The sequence below is a fragment of the Mytilus edulis genome, chromosome 2 (assembly GCF_963676685.1).
Source record: "Mytilus edulis chromosome 2, xbMytEdul2.2, whole genome shotgun sequence".
Taxonomy (NCBI): Eukaryota; Metazoa; Mollusca; class Bivalvia; order Mytilida; family Mytilidae; genus Mytilus; species Mytilus edulis.
Window position 1 is genome coordinate 98868654 of NC_092345.1, and position 24950 is coordinate 98893603.

The 24950-nt window shown below is 33.4% G+C and overlaps 1 protein-coding gene across 3 annotated transcripts in view; it reads right to left on the reverse strand.

The window, feature by feature from the left end:
• LOC139513648 (mitogen-activated protein kinase kinase kinase 20-like) overlaps window positions 1-24950 on the reverse strand; it is a 57800-nt gene that overhangs the window by 19265 nt on the left and 13585 nt on the right. For all 3 annotated transcript variants that reach the window (XM_071302327.1, XM_071302328.1, XM_071302330.1), the window contains exons 6-17: window positions 24812-24840; window positions 23826-23909; window positions 23320-23373; window positions 21817-21903; window positions 21029-21158; window positions 20364-20415; window positions 19260-19395; window positions 18230-18274; window positions 17734-17761; window positions 15837-15973; window positions 14905-14967; window positions 5018-5116 (exon numbers count right to left, since the gene is read on the reverse strand). In XM_071302327.1, the coding sequence (XP_071158428.1) occupies window positions 5018-5116; window positions 14905-14967; window positions 15837-15973; window positions 17734-17761; window positions 18230-18274; window positions 19260-19395; window positions 20364-20415; window positions 21029-21158; window positions 21817-21903; window positions 23320-23373; window positions 23826-23909; window positions 24812-24840 (944 nt within the window). The remainder of the gene's footprint in view (window positions 1-5017; window positions 5117-14904; window positions 14968-15836; window positions 15974-17733; window positions 17762-18229; window positions 18275-19259; window positions 19396-20363; window positions 20416-21028; window positions 21159-21816; window positions 21904-23319; window positions 23374-23825; window positions 23910-24811; window positions 24841-24950) is intronic.

Here is a 24950-nt window from a genome sequence, read left to right on the forward strand (position 1 = left end):
AAGTGCAACACTACCCTACTACAATAACAGGTCTACAGAATAGTCTGACAGTTTAAAAAGATTGCACTTTCTAACCTTGTTAAAAGGACTATATCTTTATGAAAGATGAATATTTTAGTTCATTAAACTAATAGATCTGTAACAGAATTAAATACAAAACTCACATTCGCCATTAAGATAAAATTTGGTTTCTGAGTATGTGGCACAAAAATTATAAGATAACTGAACAACAAAAGTCTCTTATCCAGTCACATAAAATACTTTTTGGGTTGTAAAATACCATAAATTTCTGTCACAGTTTTTGATGTTTAAATTACTTAAACCTCAGACATAATGTAAAAATTAAAACTAAAATACAAAAAATATTTTCCATAATTCTGCTCTCTTAATCATGAAAAAGATTATATCCAAGTTTAATACAAGAAGAATTTACAAAATTACTTAGTGTTACAAAACTACTAAACAGGTTGAATAAAAATGCTAACATAAAACTAGAGGCTCCAAGGAGCCTGTGTCGCTCACCTGATATTTTTATTTACAATTGATCTAAGCCAAAAACTGCATTTTAGCCATGTAAGCCATGTATGTTGGCTGGAAAGGTCATTGTACACATTTTTTGAACTAATTCCCTAATGATGATCAGTAGTTTCAGAGAAGATTTTGTAAAAGTTAACAGACAACTATGACGATGGACGACAGCACCAAGTGATGAGAAAAGCTCACTTGACCTTTGAGGTCAGGTGAGCTATAATGGAGACAAGGGTGCATATGCTGAAATGTGTTGCATGTTTGAGATACTGACCATTGAGTTTATGTTGAAGGTTCCAAAGATAATGGTCTATCAACAAGCATCACATAAACTTGTATTAGGACAAGTATCCCATAAACTTAACATTTTTAAAGATACATTATAATGAGGTCAAAGTCATATATACTTAGTGACAAGTACACCTTACAATCATTTCATCATGTTCATACACCAAATAAAGTTGACCTTTTGCTTATGGTAATTGAAATAGACCAAAACACAAAAACTTAACATTGACCAATGAATCATGGAAATAGGGTCAAGGTCAAATGTTACTTGACTGACATACATATTCACCTTGCAATCAATCAAAGCACCAAATATAGTTGACCTGTTGCGTATAGCTTTTGAAAACAAAGAACACGCAATACATACATAGTCAACCTTAGTACTGGTTAAAAAATCATTGCATTGGAACCAAATTCTGACTTGAACAATAAATTGTCATGGTGTAATCTTTATAACAAATAAATAGGCAATATCATCAAGCATGATGTTAATAAATTGTCCAAGGACCATAACTCCAAGGATCTCCATGACCTGTTTAATGATGGTGCCCCACTATTGTTCAAATATCTTCTGTGATCGTCAAATGACCCGCACCATCATTAAATTGTCTTCCACCATCGTTCAAATTAATTTTGCCTGAGGCCATTTTTTAGTAATTATAATCAAAAGCATGTAATTGAATAACTCTTACGCTTTTTGTATTATAATTCAATCAGTTCCAACGCCTGAGGAATGTCCAGATGAAGATCGCTAATCACTTTTACCTGAGCTTGTACAGGAAGATGGACAAACCTGACAGGAGAACACTTTTTGAAGATAGACGATTGATTTATTGAATTATTCAACTAAGTTTTAGCAAATGCTAATGATTGTTTAGATTAAATAAATAAATTTATAATCCAGTTACAAAGAAAACAGTTTAACAAGTAGAACACATGCTTTTATATCAACTTACGCAATACTTCCCCCTTATTTAAGAAGTACAAAATAAGATGTAAAACATTAACATTATTTTATTAAATAACTCCAGTACTGCTGTAACGATAATATAGAACTACTTTAAAAGTAAAACAGTAAAAACTTGTTAAAATATTTACTGTTCACCCAAAGAAATAACATATCGTAATTCTGAATTCATTTCGTAGTTTACAATCAAATTGATACATCCGCATTTCCGGTTTACATTCAGACTTGAAAGATACATTTTGTATAGCCTCAATTAGCTAGATAAAGTCATTAAAAATCTTTTCATTTGTCAAGGTTTGCCCTAAAAATCTCTTCAACCTTTTACATAACCCGTACAAATCGTTTTGTTGTTGCTGCAAATCAGCCATACTGGTCATGTGGTCATGACTTCCTAATTTGACAGTGTACATGATTTTTAACCCCCTTAACATTTACCAAAAATAGCAAGAAAACTACATGGGAACCTTCATTACAGCTTTTGGTCATTCTCTACTAAGGGGGGACCATAGAGGCTTGGCATTTGAATGGTTACAAATGGTAATTAATGATAATATTGAAACTTCTATAATGAAATAATTTAGATAAGCAATGTATCAGCCTGTTCATCATTCCTTACATGGAGGGATAAAATAGTTTCAATCACGCTACACTGTACAGCGTAGACACGGTTTGTGATGGTGAAAGTTCCTCCATCGTTCAATTTCATCCATGTAGATCCCTGAACTCTGCACAAAATCATTAGACCACAACAAAATTCAAATTTGATCTGTTATTTGTCATGATAAAACCATATTACTATTTTCCAGTCATTATCTTCAAGCATCAAGAAAAACAAGTGTGGAAAACTGATTATTTAAGCGAATGTTCAAAGTGAAGAACAGACAGTGTGGCCTCCGAACTTTGTCATTTTGACTGTAGTGGACTAAAACAAATTTGACTGTAGTGGACTAAAAAAAACCAAAAAAAACTAAAAACTTACCATTGGCCAACATTATGGGTGGGTCTGAAATGAGGTTATAGTTATGCAGATAAAATCTGCCAGACTATAATGTACATCTCAAAATTAAAACCTTAACTTTAGCCAATTAACCAAGAAAATTATTTTAAAGTAGGATGAAACCTGCCAGACATGTACACCTTAAATCTATCTATATATTGTTTATAGTATATACAATACAGACTATGTGATCACTTATTCCTGAAATAAGGTCAATGTCAGGTAAACCATATCTGACAGACATACACAACTTTACAATATACTCAATATATAAGTATAGATATCCCATAACTCACAACAAGTGTGAAATCAATGTGACAAAATTATTTCACATTTTTCAAGCAGTGATGGTGATAAAAGATGATTACATACCCCTGTTGATGGTGACAAAAGATGATTACATACCTCTGATGAGGGTGATGATTACATACCCCTGTTGATGGTGATTAAGGATGATTAAATACCCCTGTTGATGGTGATAAAAGAGGATTACATACCCCTGTTGATGGTGATAAAAGAGGATTACATACCCCTGTTGATGGTGATAAAAGATGATTACATACCCCTGTTGATGGTGATAAAAGATGATTACATACCCCTGTTGATGGTGATGATTACATACCCCTGTTGATGGTGATAAAAGATTATTCCATACCCCTGTTGATGGTGATAAAAGAGTATTACATACCCCTGTTGATGGTAATAAAAGATGATTACATACCCCTGTTGATGGTGATAAAAGATGATTACATACCCCTGTTGATGGTGATAAAAGATGATTACATACACCTGTTGATGGTGATAAAAGATGATTACATACCCCTGATGAGGGTGATGATTACATACCCCTGTTGATGGTGATAAAGGATGATTACATACCCCTGTTGATGGTGATAAAAGAGGATTACATACCCCTGTTGATGGTGATAAAAGAGGATAACATACCCCTGTTGATGGTGATAAAAGATGATTACATACCCCTGTTGATGGTGATAAAAGATGATTACATACCCCTGTTGATGGTGATAAAAGATGATTACATACCCCTGATGAGGGTGATGATTACATACCCCTGTTGATGGTGATAAAAGATGATTACATACCCCTGTTGATGGTGATAAAAGAGGATTACATACCCCTGTTGATGGTGATAAAAGATGATTACATACCCCTGTTGATGGTGATAAAAGATGATTACATACCCCTGTTGATGGTGATAAAAGAGGATTACATACCCCTGTTGATGGTGATAAAAGATGATTACATACCCCTGTTGATGGTGATAAAAGATGATTACATACCCCTGTTGATGGTGATGATTACATACCCCTGTTGATGGTGATAAAAGATGACTACATACCCCTGTTGATGGTGATAAAAGATGATTACATACCCCTATTGATGGTGATAAAAGATGATAACATACCCCTGTTGATGGTGATAAAAGATGATTACATACCCCTGTTGATGGTGATAAAAGAGGATTACATACCCCTGTTGATGGTGATAAAAGAGGATTACATACCCCTGTTGATGGTGATAAAAGAGGATTACATACCCCTGTTGATGGTGATAAAAGAGGATTACATACCCCTGTTGATGGTGATAAAAGAGGATTACATACCCCTGTTAATGGTGATAAAAGATGACTACATACCCCTGTTGATGGTGATAAAAGATGATTAAATACCTCTGATGAGGGTGATGGTTACATACCCCTGTTGATGGTGATAAAAGAGGATTACATACCCCTGTTGATGGTGATAAAAGATGATTACATACCCCTGTTGATGGTGATAAAAGATGATTACATACCCCTGTTGATGGTGATAAAAGAGGATTACATACCCCTGTTGATGGTGATAAAAGAGGATTACATACCCCTGTTGATGGTGATGATTACATACCCCTGTTGATGGTGATAAAAGATGACTACATACCCCTGTTGATGGTGATAAAAGAGGATTACATACCCCTGTTGATGGTGATAAAAGAGGATTACATACCCCTGTTGATGGTGATAAAAGATAACTACATACCCCTGTTGATGGTGATAAAAGATGATTACATACCCCTGTTGATGGTGATAAAAGATGATTACATACCCCTGTTGATGGTGATAAAAGATGATTACATACCCCTGTTGATGGTGATAAAAGATGATTACATACCCCTGTTGATGGTGATAAAAGATGACTACATACCCCTGTTGATGGTGATAAAAGATGATTACATACCCCTGTTGATGGTGATAATCTATGGTGATGTCCAAATATAAAGGTCAAGGTCACTTTCTTGTATAATGGTGAGGTATCTTTTGTATTTGGAGAGGCATCCTAAAATTATATATCAAAATACATGCATGTTTAATTTTTGGTTTCCTCATACACTGAGAATGGCAGTTCTCATACTTTAAGTCTTTCTATTATTGCATTCTTAAATATATCATTTAATACCCTTTATTCAGTTGAAAGAGCCTGTGTCACTCACCTACATCTTCAACAATGGCCACTTTTGAGTAATAATCGATATTGAAAGGGGACAGCTCTATTTAGAGTTAACTGACAATTCAAGTCATGTTGACGTATTTGTATAAGAGAGGGACAAAAGATACCAGAGGGACAGTCAAACTCATAAATCGAAAATAAACTGACAACGCCATGGCTAAAAATGAAAAAGACAAACAAACAATAGTACACATGACGCAACATAGAAAACTAAAGAATAAGCAACACGAACCCCATATCTTGCTGATTTTTATGCCCCACCTACCATAGAAGAGGGGCATTATGTTTTCTGGTCTGTGCGTCTGTCCGTTCGTACATCTGTCCCGCTTCAGGTTAAAGTTTTTGGTCAAGGTAGTTTTTGATGAAGTTGAAGTCCAATCAACTTGAAACTTAGTACACATGTTCCCCATGATATGATTTTTCTAATTGTAATTCAAAATTAAAGTTTTGACCCTAATTTTACGGTCCATTGAACATAGAAAATGATATGAACATGAACGAACGGACAGACGCACAGACCAGAAAACATAATGCCCATAAATGGGACATAAAAATTGCACTTTACTACATTGTTCTTATTTTTAGCCACATCTGGCATAATTTTTTACAGACAGGGTCATCATACACATTTTTTAAACAACATATTGATGATTGTGGCCAAGTATGGTTAGATTTGGCTAAGTTGTCTCAGAGGAAAAGATCTTTGAAAAAGTTGAACAGACAACTATGACAACTATAAATGCCAAGTGAAGATAAAAGCTCATGCTTCAGTTTGGACAGCTGAGCTAGTTATACAGCAAAATATTTCACCACATCAAGAATTCTCCTTAATAACAATTTTAAAATAATAACTAGAGGCTCTGACAAAATTGTGTTTTGGTGATGGTGATGTGTTTGTACATCTTACTTTACTGAACATTCTTGCTGCTTACAATTATCTCTATCTATAATGATCTTGGCCCAGTAGTTTCAGTGGAAAATGTTAGTAAACATTTACAAATTTTATGAAAATTGTTAAAAATTGACTATAAAGGACAATAACTCCTTAGGGGGGCAACTGACCATTTTGGTCATGTGGACTTATTTTTAGGTCTTACTTTGCTGTACATTATTGCTGTTTACAGTTTATCTCTATCTATAATAATATTCAAGATAATAACAAAAAACGTCAAAATTTCCTTAAAATTACCAATTATGGGGCAGCAACCCAACAACCAGTTGTCGGATCCATCTGAAAATTTCAAGGCAGATAGATCTTGACATGATAAACAATTTCACTCCGTCTTGCTCTAAATGCTTTGATATTTGAGTTATAAGCCAAAAACTGCATTTTACCCCTATGTTCTATATTTAGCTGTGGCGGCCATCTTGGTTGGATGGCCGGGTCACCGGACACATTTTTTAAACTACATACCCCAAAGATGATTGTGGCCAAGTTTGGATTAATTTAGCCCAGTAGTTTCAGAGGAGAAGATTTTTGTAAAAGATTACTAAGATTTACGAAAAATGGTTAAAAATTGACTATAAAGGGCAATAACTCCTTAAGGGGTCAACTGACCATTTCGGTCATGTTGACTTATTTGTAAATCTTACTTTGCTGAACATTATTGCTGTTTACAGTTTATCTCTATCTATAATAATATTCAAGATAATAACCAAAAACAGCAAAATTTCCATAAAATTACCAATTCAGGGGCAGCAACCCATCAACGGGTTGTCCGATTCATCTGAAAATTTCTGGGCAGATAGATCTTGACCTGATAAACAATTTTACCCCATGTCAGATTTGCTCTAAATGCTTTGGTTTTTGAGTTATAAGCCAAAAACTGCATTTTACCCCTATGTTCTATTTTTAGCCATGGCAGCCATCTTGGTTGGTTGGCGGGGTCACCAGACACATTTTTTAAACTAGATACCCCAATGATGATTGTGGCCAAGTTTGATTAAATTTGGCCTTGTAGTTTCAGAGGAGAAGATTTTTGTAAAAGTTAACGATGACGGGCGCAGGACGACGACGGACGACAGACGACGCCGGACGCAAAGTGATGGGAAAAGCTCACTTGGCCCTTTGGGCCAGGTGAGCTAAAAACTAGAAGCTGTAAAGAGCCTGTGTCACTCACCTTGGTCTATGTGCATATTAGATGGATTCATGAAAAAATTGTGTTTTGGTGATGGTGATGTATTTGTAGATCTTACTTTACTGAAAATTCTTGGTACTTACAATTTTCTCTATCTAAAATAAACTTGGCCCTTTAGATACAGAGGAAAATATTTTTTAAAATTTTACAAAAAATTTACAAAATTAGTGAAAATTGTTAAAAATTGACTATGATGGGCAATAACTCCTTATAGGGGCACTAGCTACGAGATATATAAACTAGAGGCTCTAAAGAGCCTGTGTCGCTCACCTTGGTCTATGTGACTATTAAACAAAAGAAGCAGATGGATTCATGACAAAATTATATTTTGGTGATGTTGGTGTGTTTGTACATCTTACTTTACTGAACATCCTTGCTGCTTACAATTATCTCTATCTATAATGAACTTGGCCCAGTAGTTTCAGTGGAAAATGTTAGTAAAAATTTACAAATTTTATAAAAATTGTTGAAAATTGACTATAAAGGACAATAACTCCTTAGGGGGTCAATTGACCATTTCGGTCATGTTGACTTATTTGTAAATCTTACTTTGCTGAACATTATTGCTGTTTACAGTTTATCTCTATCTATAATAATATTCAAGACAATAACCAAAAAACAGCAAAATTTCCTTAAAATTACCAATTCAGGGGCAGCAACCCAACAACGGGTTGTCCGATTCATCTGAAAATTTCGGGGCAGATAGATCTTGACCTGATAAACAATTTAACCCCATGTCAGATTTGCTCTAAACGCTTTGGTTTTTGAGTTATAAGCCAAAAACTGCATTTTACCCCTATGTTCTATTTTTAGCCATGGCGGCCATCTTGGTTGGATGGCCGGGTCATCGAACACATTTTTTAAACTAGATACCCCAAAGATGATTGTAGATAAGTTTGGATTAATTTGGCCCAGTAGTTTCAGAGGAGAAGATTTTTGTAAAAGATTACTAAGATTTACGAACTAGAGGCTCTAAAGAGCCTGTGTCGCTCACCTTGGTCTATGTGCATATTAAACAAAGGACACAAATGGATTCATGACAAAATTGTATTTTGATGATGGTGATGTGTTTGAAGTTCTTACTTTACTGAACGATTTTGCTTCTTACAATTATATCTATAATGAACTTTGCCCATTAGTAACAGAGAACTATATTTGGTAAAAATTAAATATTTACATAAATTTACCAAATTGATGAAAATTGTTAAAAATTGACTATAAAGGGCAATAACTCCTTAAGGGGTCAATTGACCATTTAGGTCATGTTGACTTATTTGTAGATCTTACTTTGCTGAACATTATTGCTGTTTACAGTTTATCGCTATCTATAATAGTATTCAAGATAACCAAAAACGGCAAAATTTCTTTAAAAATTACCAATTGGAGGGCAGCAACCCAACAACCAGTTGTCCAATTCATCTGAAAAATTCAGGGCAGATAGATATTGACTTGATTAACAATTTAACTTCTGGTCAGATTTGCTCTAGATGCTTTGGTTTCATAGTTATAAGCCAAAAACTGCATTTTACCCCTATGTTCTATTTTTAGCCGTGGCGGCCATCTTGGTTGAATGGCCAGGTCATCGGACACATTTTTCAAACTAGATACCCCAAAGATGATTGTGGCCTAGTAGTTTCAGTGGAGATTTTGTAAAAGATTACTTAGATTTATGAAAAATGGTTAAAGATTGACTATAAAGGGCAATAACTCCTAAAGGGGTCAACTGACCATTTTGGTCATGTTGACTTATTTGTAGATCTTACTTTGCTGAACATTATTGCTGTTTACAATTTATCTCTATCTATAATAATATTCAAGATAATAACCAAAAACAGCAAAATTTCCTCAAAATTACCAATTCAGGGGCAGCAACCCAACAACCGATTGACCGATTCATCTGAAAATTTCAGGGCAGATAGATCTTGACCTGATAAACATTTTTATCCCATGTCAGATTTCCTCAAAATGCTTTGGTTTTTGAGTTATAAGCCAAAAACTGCATTTTACCCCTATGTTCTATTTTAAGCGGTGGCGGCCATCTTGGTTGGTTGACCAGGTCACGCCACACATTTTTTAAACTAAATACCCCAAAGATGATTGTGGCCAAGTTTGGATTAATTTGGATCAGTAGTTTCAGAGGAGAAGATTTTTGTAAAAGATTACTTTAATTTACGAAAAATGGTTAAAAATTGACTATAAAGGGCAATAACTCCTAAACGGGTCAACTGACCATTTTGGTCATGTTGACTTATTTGTAGATCTTACTTTGCTGAACATTATTGCTGTTTACAGTTTATCTCTATCTATAATAATATTCAAGATAATAACCAATCAAAGAGCAGATTGCTCTGAGGGATACGATTGCCGTTGTTTCATTGACACATGTATACATGTAGCTGGATAATATTATTTTCAAAACTAATTCAACTGCACATTTAAAATAGTTACAAAATAGCCAATCACGGATAAAAGTGTATGAACAATGTAATCAGGCCTATGTTCTATTTTTGTACTATCAATTCCAAGTTTACTTTCCACAGCAGTCACTGAGACTCAGACTGAGAGAAGGTATTTCACTTCGTATCTTATCACCTATTTTCCTACGTTAATTCTAGGAGGAACCCCATTCCTAACTCTTTAAATATTTAATTTCCTTTGGGTCAGTGATCATGACTCCTTTCCGTACACATTTATCGGTTTAAAATGCGATCGTTTTTAATATAATACGACGTTTATTGACAGAACGAGCTAATACTCGACGTGTTGTTATTCAGAATTCACGGAAGGAGTCTTCCATATTATCGTTTCGAATTGTCTCCCTTCCGAAACAATATGGAAGACTCCATTTCGCCTGAAGGGGTGTTCTACGATAAGGATTCCTTTTTTTTAAATTTAAATGATGCATATGATTTAAAATTATGCAACAATAACCTTCAATAGCAGACATACATAGAAAAAATCCCATGAGTTATAAATTAATTACCTGAGTGGAGAATCCAGAGCAACCATTCAATCTAAAACCCCTTTAAGTCAAGAAAACTATACGCATGCGCATAATTTCCAAAACAAACCCTGGAGCAAGAACGTATATTAAATGTTTATTAAACGACCTATATGGTTCTCTATTTCTTTATGGAAGTACAATCTCAAATATCAGTTTCATAACGGTAACATATAAGAAAAACTCCACTTCAGTTCTTAAATGACAGAAATAGATTTATCGGAATTCAGAGAACTCTCGCATTTTATCAAAACTGGGAATTCCCTCTGACGTGTAACGTTGTTTCTAAATTTATAAAAATACTAAATATAAATACTGCTTAATTCTGATTTTCCGTGTTGTTTAAAACACGCATATAAGTCAAGGGAATTATCAAACATGAAGATTATGAAAAGAACATTATAGGAAAGTTGTTTAAGTTCAATCCCTTTGTTTGTTTTTACCTTTTAAAGCAAGACAATCATAAGAATCTGAGATGTTCCTTAATGTTTAGAATAAAACGATTGACGTGAGGGCAATGCTCTGAGCCACCGGTATAAGTTTACAGATTGCCTGAAAGCAATCGTATCCCAAAAACAGCAAAATTTCCTCAAAATTACCAATTCAGGGGCAGCAACCCAACAACCGATTGACCGATTCATCTGAAAATTTCAGGGCAGATAGATCTCGACCTGATAAACATTTTTATCCCCATGTCAGATTTCCTTAAAATGCTTTGGTTTTTGAGTTATAAGCCAAAAACTGCATTTTACCCCTTTGTTCTATTTTTAGCCGTGGCGGCCATCTTGGTTGGTTGACCAGGTCACGCCACACATTTTTTAAACTAGATACCCCAAAGATGATTGTGGCCAAGTTTGGATTAATTTGGCCCAGTAGTTTCAGAGGAGAAGATTTTTGTAAAAGATTACTTTAATTAACGAAAAATGGTTAAAAATTGACTATAAAGGGCAATAACTCCTAAACAGGTCAACTGACCATTTTGGTCATGTTGACTTATTTGTAGATCTTACTTTGCTGAACATTATTGCTGTTAACAGTTTATCTCTATCTATAATAATATTCAAGAAAATAACCAAAAACAGCAAAATTTCCTCAAAATTACCAATTCAGGGGCAGCAACCCAACAACCGATTGACCGATTCATCTGAAAATTTCAGGGCAGATAGATCTTGACCTGATAAACATTTTTACCCCATGTCAGATTTGCTCTAAATGCTTTGGTTTTTGAGTTATAAGCCAAAAACTGCATTTTACCCCTATGTTCTATTTTTAGCCGTGGCGGCCATCTTGGTTGGTTGACCGGGTCACGCCACACATTTTTTAAACTAGATACCCCAATGATGATTGTGGCCAAGTTTGGTTTGATTTGGCCCAGTAGTTTCAGAGGAGAAGATTTTTGTAAAAGTTAACGACGACGGACGACGACGACGGACGACGGACGACAGACGACGGACGACAACGACGGACGACGGACGCCAAGTGATGAGAAAAGCTCACTTGGCCCTTCGGGCCAGGTGAGCTAAAAATGGTTAAAAATTGACTATAAAGGGCAATAACTCCTAAAGGGGTCAACTGACCATTTCGGTCATTTCCTTAAAATTACTAATTCAGGGGCAGCAACCCAACAACAGGTTGTCAGATTCATCTGAAAATTTCAGGGTAGATAGATCTTCACCTGATAAACAATTTTACCACATGTCAGATTTGCTCTAAATGCTTTGGTTTTTAAGTTATAAGCAAAAAACTGCATTTTACCCTTATGTTCTATTTTTAGCCGTGGCCGCCATCTTGGTTGGTTGGCCGGGTCACCGGACACATTTTTTAAACTAGATACCCCAAAGATAATTGTGGCCAAGTTTGGATAAATTTGGCCCAGTAGTTTCAGAGGAGAAGATTTTTGTAAAAGATTACTAAGATTTACGAAAAATGGTTAAAAATTGACTATAAAGGGCAATAACTCCTATATGGGTCAACTGACCATTTCGGTCATGTTGACTTATTTGTAAATCTTACTTTGCTGAACATTATTGCTGTTTACAGTTTATCTCTATCTATAATAATATTCAAGATAATAACCATATAACGGCAAAATTTCCTTAAAATTGCCAATTCAGGGGCAGCAACCCAACAACGGGTTGTCCGATTCGTCTGAAAATTTCAGGGCAGATAGATCTTGACTTAATAAACAATTTAACCCCTGTCAGATTTGCTCTAAATGCTTCGGTTTCAGAGTTATAAGCCAAAAACTGCATTTGACCCCTATGTTCTATTTTTAGCCATGGCGGCCATCTTGGTTGGTTGGCCGGGTAACCGAACACATTTTTTAAACTAGATACCCCAAAGATAATTGTGGCCAAGTTTGGATAAATTTGGCCCAGTAGTTTCAGAGGAGAAGATTTTTGTAAAAGATTACTAAGATTTACGAAAAATGGTTAAAAATTGACTATAAAGGGCAATAACTCCTATATGGGTCAACTGACCATTTCGGTCATGTTGACTTATTTGTAAATCTTACTTTGCTGAACATTATTGCTGTTTACAGTTTATCTCTATCTATAATAATATTCAAGATAATAACCATATAACGGCAAAATTTCCTTAAAATTGCCAATTCAGGGGCAGCAACCCAACAACGGGTTGTCCGATTCGTCTGAAAATTTCAGGGCAGATAGATCTTGACTTAATAAACAATTTAACCCCTGTCAGATTTGCTCTAAATGCTTCGGTTTCAGAGTTATAAGCCAAAAACTGCATTTGACCCCTATGTTCTATTTTTAGCCATGGCGGCCATCTTGGTTGGTTGGCCGGGTAACCGAACACATTTTTTAAACTAGATACCCCAATGATTATTGTGACCAAGTTTGGTTAAATTTGGCCCAGTAGTTTCAGAGGAGAAGATTTTTGTAAAAGTTAACGACGACGGACGACGCCGGACGACGGACGCCGGACGCCAAGTGATGAGAAAAGCTCACTTGGCCCTTCGGGCCAGGTGAGCTAAAAATCTTAAATTTGATTTTTTTTCTGTTCAATCAATAATGAAAGTGAAATAGTGAAATAACAATTTGATTTTTGCAGCCAAAAAGGTTCAATTTTGTCAAATTACGCTAAGAAACATTGATAATTAGTTATTCACTGAATGAGTCAACCTCTTTAAATTCGTATTCATGTGAACTTCAATTTAACCCCTAGCTAGAGATTGACAACGCATGCATTGTACTTGTACTGGTTATTTAAAGAAAAAGAACGTCAACAATGAAAGTGAAACTACGGTAAATCATTTGATTACTAATTCGAACATAAAATCATTCTTATACGGTTAAAAACAATGAGAAACATATATTTTTAATCTATACAATAAATTCAAACAGACCTATAAAAATCCAATTGCATGTGTTGTTTTAATCTATTCATATCTTTATTTATGTTTACATCGCTTATATGGTCATCTGAGGTAAAATCGATAGTTAATTAGATGGCGTCTGGACTAAAATTCACACGAAATGAACCTATATATTATCTACCCCATGCTATGTAAACTGTTTATTTAAGACTTTTGATAGTTTGGATAAATGTTTTACATTGTTATAAATCAAATATGAGAATTTGAGTAAAATCGGTGACCATGAATTTGACAGTTAGTGCCCCTTTAAGGGGTCAACTGACCATTTTGGTCATGTGGACTTATTTTTAGATCTTACTTTGCTGAACATTATTGATGTTTACAGTTTATCTCTATCTATAATAGTATTCAAGATAATAACCAAAAAACGACAAAATTTCTTTCAAAATTACCAATAGGGGGGCAGCAACCAAACAACCAGATGTCCAATTCATCTCAAAATTTCAGGGCAGATAGATATTGACCTGATAAACAAGTTTACTCCATGTCAGATTTGCTCTAAATGCTTTGGTTTCACAGTTATAAGCCAAAATCTACATTTTACCCCTATGTTCTATTTTTAGCCATGGCTGCCATCTTGGTTGGTTGGCCAGGTCACCAGACACATTTTTTAAACTAGATACCCTAGTGATGATTGTGGCCAAGTTTGGTTAAATTTGGCCCAGTAGTTTCAAAGGAGAAGATTTTTGTAAAAGTTAACAACAATGGACAACGGATGACGAGTGATGGGAAAAGCTCACTTGGTCCTTTGGGCCAGGTGAACTAAAAAGTAAAAGTTCCCACTTTTGTATCCAACATATTCAGTATTAGTAATAACATTTCCATAATACTATCCTAAAAGGTGGGACAGGGAAGGAACACCATATCAGCTATCAGGAGGAGTCATTTGTTTAGGGAGGGGTTAAAGAAAATGGAAAATGTAAGACAGATTAACAAATTGTCTTTAAGGTGGTTACCACATTTTTAAAATACCTTTTGAAAATGTTATTTTGTCAGCTCAGTATTCATATTTGAATCTACTTATAAAGTTGGTGTTAAGACATATCTTGTGAAAATAAGTCGTTTAACAGTTCCTTACCTTTGCTAAAGGAGGGAAATTAAGCAGTCTATGATTATGAGCTTTCAGTAACTCTATCTCTGTCTAAAATGAAAGAAGGTTGAAATGTTAAAATGTAAGCAAAACTGGCAAATGGGAGATAACTCTATTTCTTTTCAAACATTTTGTACACTGAATTTGATTTTCTGAAAACATTTTTTTTTAAGAATGTCAAATTTGAAATACCAGTTCATTTGGCTGTTCTTAACTATTCTAAGATTTACTGTTCCTAACATTGTTTAATATTGTAAACCATTTTTTTTTGTTTAGCATTTTTTTTTAAAAGACAAAATCCCACCTCATTCAATTATAAAACTTAATCAAAGGTAAAAAAAGATGTGAAAATATTTCAAAATGCAATGTACTTTTTACATTTGTACACATTCAATAAAATTATATTTTGATTAAATCAGATTGTTTCTCTATAATTCAATTGTAGTATTAACCAATATAGTTCTATGAGCATGTATCTATAAATAGTAGATATGTCCATGTATCTATAAATAGTAGATATGTCCATATGATGAAATCTCTAACTTACAGAAAAATAAAAGATATGACAGTACTGTGCAATGTCATGACTTACAATTAAATATAAGATATGTCCATAGGATAAAATTCCTTACTTACAGCTGAATTTAAGACATGTCCATAGAATATTACAGCTAAATCTTAGTTATGTCCATAAGGTGAAATTCCTAACTTATAAAAAATTGCAGACATGTCATCCGTAGGATAATATTCCTACTTACAGCTAAATTTAAGACATGTATATTGAATGTTACAGCTAAAGTTATGTCCATAAGGTGATATTCCTAACTTATAGAAAACTTAAGACATGTCATCCATAGGATAATATTCCTAAATTACAGCTAAATTTAAGACATGTCCATAAGATGATATTCATAACTTACAGATAAATCTAAGATATGCCCATAGGATGAAATTCCTAACTTTTCTATATCAGCATGAGTCATTCTCATTAGCCTCTTTCCTGTTATATTATGCTGTAAAAATAAATCTGCATACTGTTCTAGGTCATCTGAGTAATCTGAAATTGCAATGAATAATATATTTATGTTTTACACTAATAGTATACAAGAAATATATTTTGTTGTCTACAATACTATTTAATACTTGTATTCAAGGATCCGGAAATTATTCCAAGTCATTTCAGTCATCTTTTTTGGTGATGTTATATTATCATGATGCACAATAATGCATTTTTTCTGAGAGTGACAAGTCTTGCACAGGGACAAGTAAATTCCTTTTTGGTGAAATATTAGGTCAACCAAGTGTAACTGTACCTTGAACTAACAGTAACAGTGATGTCTCTGAGTTAGAATCTACATGAGGAGACGTTTTGTTCTTGTGTATTGCTTCACTGAGGGCGTATGCATAACCCTTTAAATTTGCATAAATTAGAAGAGGAAATAATTACGGCATGTTGCATCATCTTGAAATAAAGTTATGTTAACCAATTAATAAACTGTGTTGAGTTTCTTATACCATGTACAAGATATCATTTGTAATGTTCAAATTGCTGCTGTTTGGATGAGTGTAAGTGATTACCTAATACACAACAAGATAAATGTGTATTCACCTGGTTTACGATATGAGGATCAAAAAGGGAAAACTAGGTTTTAATTCTTTTTTTAAACATTTTTTTTCTTCATTCCTATCAATTATACGCTTTACCAATTTTTGGAAATATTTTAATATCTTAAACAACCATTTCCTACCAAAAGGTTAACAGTGAAATTGATCTTTCAATTAACCCATGTTGATCCCCAGTTTCCATGCGCAAACTCAGTAAACATAAATCTATATTTAACAAACATTGACCAAATCAGCTGATTGATTATAAATGGATTATATGTTTTATTTGGATAAAAATAGACAGATTCTCGAGTCAACAGTGCCATTTGTCTTCTTTAATAAATAAAATAATATTTGTTTTGCAAAATCTAGGTCAGAATGGTTAAAATGTTAAATTTGATGCACAGGAAATCACCATATTGTTTTTTTGCTTAACAGGTGTTTACTGGTGAGATCTGTGAACATCGCCTTTGAGGCTTTAATCAAGACAATAACGACATCCAAGCTGAATTCAAACAAATAATTTAGGACTTTTGAGTTTCCAAATCAGTCATGACTGGCATATATGACCGTTTCCGGACCCATGCTTGTATTATAATGTTCTGTGGTTTAAAAAGGCATAATAAAGTGCAAAGTTTTATAGAATTAGGGCTAAAAATCCTTAAAGGTACTGCCAAATAAAGTTAAGATAATCTCCTGTGCAGGAAATCCTTACAATGAATGATAATGTAAAAGCATTTGATTGACTAATCACTGTTTGTTAAAAGCTAAGTGGAACGTATTACTCTTTTTAAGATAAGATATACATTTTTGAGGACTGCTTGCCGACCTCAAGATTTGTTTGTGTTTTTGAATTTTTTTTCACCAAGAAACTTCAATTTATATATTCTTATGAATCATCTTAAAACATATTCTTTTGTTAGTCTTGTATATTTAATTTTAGTTCATTTATATGTTTTGGAGTTTAGTATGACATCCATTTTTAATGAACTGACCCAAATTTTTGTTAAGCGGCCACATGAAGCCTGCCTCTGCATACAGGATTTTATCGCTATGTTGAAGACCCATTTGTGGCCTTCGGTTGTTTTCTGCTCTTTGGTCGGGTTGTTGTCTCTTTGACACATTCCTTATTTCCATTCTCAATTTAATGTATTCAATGCTTGAGATATAAATTTGGTTAAATAAATCTTTACCTCCAAGAAATATACTTACTGTTACTGATCTGTAATATCCATTGGAACTGAAAATAGTACATAGACAGAATTAGATACAGACTGATTTGTGCTGTAGAAGTCCAAATGCTAAAAGTTACATTCAAGCTAGCAACAGAAATGTCCTAGACATTCTTACAAATGCTTCAACGATGCCAACAATGTACAGAGATAAGTGCATCATTCAAAATCTACATGTCTACTGTAACTTTTGATGAAATTGTATTGCGTGTTTGGCTATCTTTGGTATTTCATCTAAATCAATCTGCTTTGAAGCCAGACTAAAACATGTACATCTTGAAATTAATTCAACGTTATTTATTATTCATAGTCAACTGCAGGGTTTTGGTGTTTCCTTTTGAAAATACTACCCAGAATGCATTAGATTCTGAAACAGCAAATAAATATATTCACATTAAAGATTATCCAAGCTTACTCTAGATACCTTCTAATATCAGGGGGAAAAACTGACAGAATCTATTGTATGATAAACTTACCACATCAACTTCTCTCCAAGTGTTCACATCAAATGATTCCAAATGCTGGAAAAAAACAAGAAACAATAATATTCTTCTGACATCACAATAAAAAGTTTCCCCGTAGTATTGTAAGTAAAATAATAATTTTCTAGTTATTGCATTAACATATACCCTTTTTATTATATTACTGAATGCTCTCTGTCTTTTAACAAGTCTAACATGTGCAGTCTACACCAAAACTAGTTCAATTTAGATTTTGTTTCTGGTTGTTATTCCAAAGCCTATCCTCATTTTTTCGGGCAAGATGATCTGTATGACTTTTAAAAAAATAAATAAAAGTAATATTACGAAAAACTATTTGTCAATTTTCTTTTACCTGAATCAGCAGTTTAATATCTAGATTATTCCATTAAATCATATATCGTCGCTGGGCTTCTAAAATGTTGTAAATTACAAATTTTTCAAGGAAAAAATATCTCAAAAACAGGCTTTGAAAATTTTGGCAAAATGCATGCTTCCAAAATGTCGTATGTGAACTTGAACATTTTTGTAAATAGCAGTGAAATACAAACTTTGACATTTCTGGATTATCCAAGAACTTAAATTATTTTCACAGAAATAAAGAAATGTACAATTATTTTTTTTCCAAAGCCATTCTACAACGATTTTCAAGTTTTCATACAACATTTTGGAAGCAAACTTTACAAACAACTGCCATTGGCAATTTTGTAATATGTCTTATTTCACACTATGATTGGTCTAACTGTATGCTATTTTGTAATACCAAAGATTTCCTCCCGCCCAGACCATTGGTGTCAAAAAGTATTTTTAGCCAAAAAAGTCATATACAATATTTTAGAAGCCCAGCAACGATATGTTTACCAGGTAAGACACTTTGAATTTCTCTTTAAACTTCACTGCACAAAACAACACATCAATAAACAAGAATATTCAGTACTATGTATTCTGTTAACATGTTTAAGGAATAGAAAAAGTTAACTTTTTTTTTAAATCCTGATTCCCTGATTAAATAACTTAAAAGACTCACAACAACTTTAAACTGTTGCTCCAAACTCCTTTCTCTTTCTTTAAGTTTCATTTCTCTTTCTCTTAACTCCTGTTCTTTTGCTGTCAGATTCCTCTCTGCTCTCTTCAATCTTTCCAAAGTTGCCTGAATTTCTTTTCTATGAAAAAATAAAGAATGTAAACTGTACACAAGCCTAAATAAGACCTCAACCTTAAATATTTTAATTTGTTGTAAGCAAAATAAGGAACAACAAAGGAAGATAACTCCAATTCTAAATATAACATTCTGCAGTGACATTTATATGAACAGCTTGTGTCATTTTCTTGACACATTCATATCATTTTTTAACTTGAACATCAAAGTATATATTTTTTTGATACATTTCTTGTTTATATGTATATAGATAAGATGAATAGAAAGTTCACCTCAATGCAGAATATATTTTTACTTTCTAGTAAAAAGTCTTGCAAATAAGGGTTTAGATTGCATGAACACCATCGTATACACAAAATATCAATCTGTTGTGCACAATATGCCCTTATTCTAATCTATGATAGTGTCAATACACTATTAAAGAGAATGAGTTTTGGATACTAAGTAAAGAATGAAATACATAGTATTAAAAGACAAATAGAACAAGAATGTGTCCTCAGTACACGAATGCCCCACTCGCACTATCATTTTCCATGTTCAGTGGACCGTGAAATTGGGGTAAAAACTCTAATTTGGCATTAAAATTAGAAAGATCATATCATAGGGGACATGTTTACTAAGTTTGAAGTCGATTGGACTTAAACTTCATCAAAAACTACCTTGACCAAAAACTTTAACCTGAAGCGGGACAGACGGACGGACGAACGAACAGACAGACGGACGGACGGACGCACAGACCAGAAAACATAATGCCCCTCTACTATCGTAGGTGGGGCATAAAAAGCAAAAGTTACCCCTTTTTGTGAAACAAAGGTTATACTTAATGATTGTATAGGAAATTTAACTTTTGACTTTGCATAAAAATCATAGAAATCATTTCAAGTATCATTCTGTTAAATGTTTTGATGGGGATAAATAGTCTGTACAACATAACCAGACATTTGACTTGTTAATATATCAATGACAGCTTACTTCCAATCTTCTCTGTGCTGTAGAAATGAATTGGTCTGGTCAGGTATACAATCTTTTAGAAAAGAAAAATGAAGTTCATATTAATAGTGAATTCATGCATAGTTAAATTTAAATATAGATCAGTTAGTATTAAAGATAAGAAGTCAGATATACAACTTTATATAAGTAAATGAAGTAAAAGTGTATAAAGAGATGTAGAAATGTGTCCAATGTTTACCAACATCAACAGTCTAAAAGATAAAATAGATATGATAATGCAACTCATTTGCCCCATGAATTCAAAAATCCAAACGTATCATATATTTACTCAAATCATATCCAGACATAAGCCTGTCAGATATTGGGCCTTCAAACTCCTTGAATTCCACACAACAACTTCCAAAAAAGTCCAATATTGCAGTCTTGTTATCAGAAGACCCTAGGCCTAATTAAAAAACATGTTTTGCTACATGATGTTTTTATACCAAGATTTTAGTGAGTGTTAAATATCTTTTTGCGCAAGACATTGTCTCATTATAAATTTTACATATATATGTGTAAAATTGACTTTTAAGGTCAAATCTAACCATTTCTCATACCCTCCCACATCCAATTTAATGGAATATCACTTGCAATTTGCCCTGATACATCTTTTCTAAGTTTTTAATTAAACAAATCAAACAAACCATCATGTGATATAGTATGTAGCTTGGTAAGGATATCTCTGAATGACGGACGTTTCTTTGGCTCTAGCTCCCAACACTGCCTCATCAAATGGGAAAAACATGCTGGACATGTACTTGGTATTGTTAACCTCTGAAATAAACAAAGGTCAAATTTTATTAAATATAAACCATAATACAGTGAAATAGATTTTATTACAAATTTCTCTTTAAAGAAAAATATTTCTGAAGTTTTAGCCTATCAAAAGTCTGTTTTTTTACCAGAGTAACCATGTCTGTTATCTAATTGGTTTCAAACTATCAACAAGAGGCTGTCAGAGTGACAGCAAATCAGATTTTTTAACATTTATTTGTGTCCTGGCATTTTTCAATATCACAAGGACCATAACTCCTTAAGAGTAAAAGTGTTATCATTTATATTAAACCTAACCTCCCTTTTGTCATCGGTAACACCATATGAAAATTTGAAAAGCTTTCGTTAAACAGTTGATGAGGTAATGCAAGGACACTGTTTGGCAGCCTACCTCCTGGCAGCCCACCCACTGTACATCCCAAAAGTAAAAATCCTGTTAAAAATTGGTACATAGTTATGTTAGAAAATTTCAGTGCTTTTTTTTCCAATGGATTACAGAAAAAGCAATCATGGATACCAGGTGATAAAATAAACTTACTTCTCATCTTTTTCATCTAAGAACTCATAAAAAAAAATAGGATTTAATCACTATTTAAAGAAGGCAATAGATGATCTTATCTTCATAAACTTATATGGGAGACAAAAAATGAAAACTTACCTCCCCTCTTTCTACAACTAGCCATGCAACCTGGAATCCTTCTATACCTTTGAATGGCACCTCATGTGTCAATAACTCCCATAAAACCTAAAAAAAGAAATGTGTACAGGCATGTAAACAGTACAACAGATTTCAGAGCTTGCTTAAAACAATATATATGATTTATCCAGGAGGTCTCATTGGGGGGGTTCTGATCCCGGATCCTGCTTACTGTTGTGTCAGATTCACATATCCTACTTACACTATGTACGTAAGCAATTCCCATTTTTTTTTATAATTTCCCGTGTCCCGCTAGACTTCATTTCCCGTTTTCACTTGTCACGCTTACCAAAAAATCGGCAATGCATCACGCTTAGACCACAATGAGACCCACTATATACAGACTGCTTATGGAAACCCAGAGACCATCATGAAAATGCTTTAATTGTGACCTTTTCCACTATTTGCTGAAGGGTTTAAAGCAAGGTTTAATAATATATACAACCAATGACAGGGATCGCTAAATATATTTGGCAGCACTACATGTTTAAGAGGTGAATAATAAGCAATACAATTCTTTTACATTGTCAAACTGTTTTTTTTTTCTTTTTTTCTCATGTATAGCAGACTCATGCCCTAACTATCCAAAATAATCTAAATAATGACTTGTGTTTGAATTATTTTTCATTAAGGCCTAAAAAAAAAAGATATGTGTTTCCGGTAACATCATTTTGAAAAATAGGGTCGGTAGGTCGGAATTCTTTTTTTTTTTTTTTTTTTTTTTTTTTGACATCGTAAATGAAATCCGGAAAATTATCATGTTTTTTCCAAGTCCGGATCCGTAATTAGTTTCAAAAACCGGAAGTGTGCCATTTGCAATGTTTTTGAAGCACCTGCTGTGCAAATTTCTTGGATTTTAACCTATTTGGAATACCTTTTGACATTAATAAAATGTTTTACTGGCTTTCTATGCAAGAGGAAGCAAGAGAGAAAAAATATTATGTCATCTATCAGAAGCCTGTGTCAAAAACAGGGTCGGTTGATAAATTTTTTTTTTTTTTTTTTTGGAAGATCCAATAAAAAAGTTAGGGTCGGGGCTAAAAAAATAGGGTCGGTCGGGTTACCGGAAACACGGATCTTTTTTTTCTCGGCCTAATGTTGACTGTGAAAATAAGATGCCTTTCTGACTTTTTTTTGTTACTAAATCATACCTGCTAACTTTTCAAAATGCCCATGGGGGTTTTGCGTGCAAGATAACTCTTATAGTCCTAAGAAACCTTCAAAGGGGCCTTCAAATGTGTTTGTATGTTGTTTTTTGGCTTCTTCATACTTTTAAAAGCCTATAGCCATTGTAAAATTAATTTTGTTTAAAATTGTAAGCTTTCAATGGTGTAAATCCCCCGCTAAGTGACAGTTGGCAGGTATGCTAAATCATTTAGAGGTGCAAAGTAATCTGTAGCTACAGCAACAGTCAGATAATAGGCTATGTTTCTCCTAATTACTAAGAGTATATATAGAACTTACCACACCGTATGACCAAGTGTCACAGGACTGGGACACAGGATGACTTTGTATAACCTGCAATAACAACAAATTCTCCTGTGATATATTTATAGATAAAAAATCTGTTAACATAGTAATAATTGGTTTCATTGGTCATCTAAAAAGATACATTTGTGGCCTTTTGTAAATAAAGAATGAGGAACAATAAGGTCCTAAAAAAATCACATCATTAAATGTACAATGTAGACAGATGGCACACAAAATGTGGAATTAGATTTTTTATCATATACTGTGCATTCATTATTATTGGATAGATACCATTTCCTTGTGGATTTTGAGGGTAAAGCTGAACAATTTATTCAAATATGCATTTAAGTACAGATTTTCTATACACTTTTATGTTGAGTTAGGCTAAACTATATTTGCTGTATAGCCTAGTTGGTATACTAGTTAAAAGCTTGGATCAATATTTCCTTTTCAGCTACCACTATAAAATCTGAAGAGTTTGAATGAATCACAAAACTAACCTCTGGTGCCATCCATGGAAATGTTCCAGCAAGTGACATCTTAGTTGTACTACCCATAAACTTTGATGCTCCAAAATCACAGATCTAAATACAAAACAAGAACAAAATATATATGTGGTAGTTATATAAACTCACAAAAATAACAAGGAATAAATTGGAATTAAAACGGTTACCATTAACTATTTCATCATAAAGTGACTAATGTGTACCATATTCAAAAGGAGGAGGCATAATAATGCTACCTTTTTGAACCCTTGACAAGCTTGGCAATAGAATGTCCACTGTAGTTCAACCATGTCCATCATGTCCATCCAAACATGTTTTTGATTCAACAATGCCATCTCAGCTGACATTTCTTTACTAACATATCCAGATCAAAACATCAATAAAACTAACATACACTTTTTTCAAGTATCAGATAATGGCACCATATCAGACCTCGTCCTTTATACTTTCAATTTTGTTTTTGCATTACATGTATTATCATTTTAGTAATGATTTTGTACTGTTATCAGCACAAATATACATTTATACAATGGCATATGTCCATGATTGATGGCTATATAAAATAGAACTTGAATGTTGTTTTTTTTTTAGTTCAAAACAAATATTGGTAAAGATTTTAAAGTTCCTGTATATTAAGTGAAATAAATAAATTGAGTAACCAAAAGTCCAAGCTTTTTCTATTCATCATCTTTATTAATATTCAAGTCATAGGGACCTTATTTTTCAATTGCTGTAAAAATTAGATTTCAATTTAAAACATAACCGATCTACTCGTGCATCTAGTGTTGATGAATATGACTTGTATTTTACCACACAAAATATGGCATCTTGAATATTTTATTTATGTCTGCACCCAATAAGATTTTGTCTTTTTTTTTCAAGTGGCCTGTTTTTCAGGTAAAATACACTTTTTAAGACAGTGTAAAAATTATAAGATAATCAGTTAAGTTTTACCACTATAGTCTAATTATGTTTCTTACCTTGCAGATCATATCATGGGAGATAACAACTACAAAATAAAGTCATTTCATGTTATTTATACATCTATTTTTAAATCTAATGATCTACTTATATGAAAGTGTATCAACAATGTTAATAATATTAGTTATCTTGGTGTAA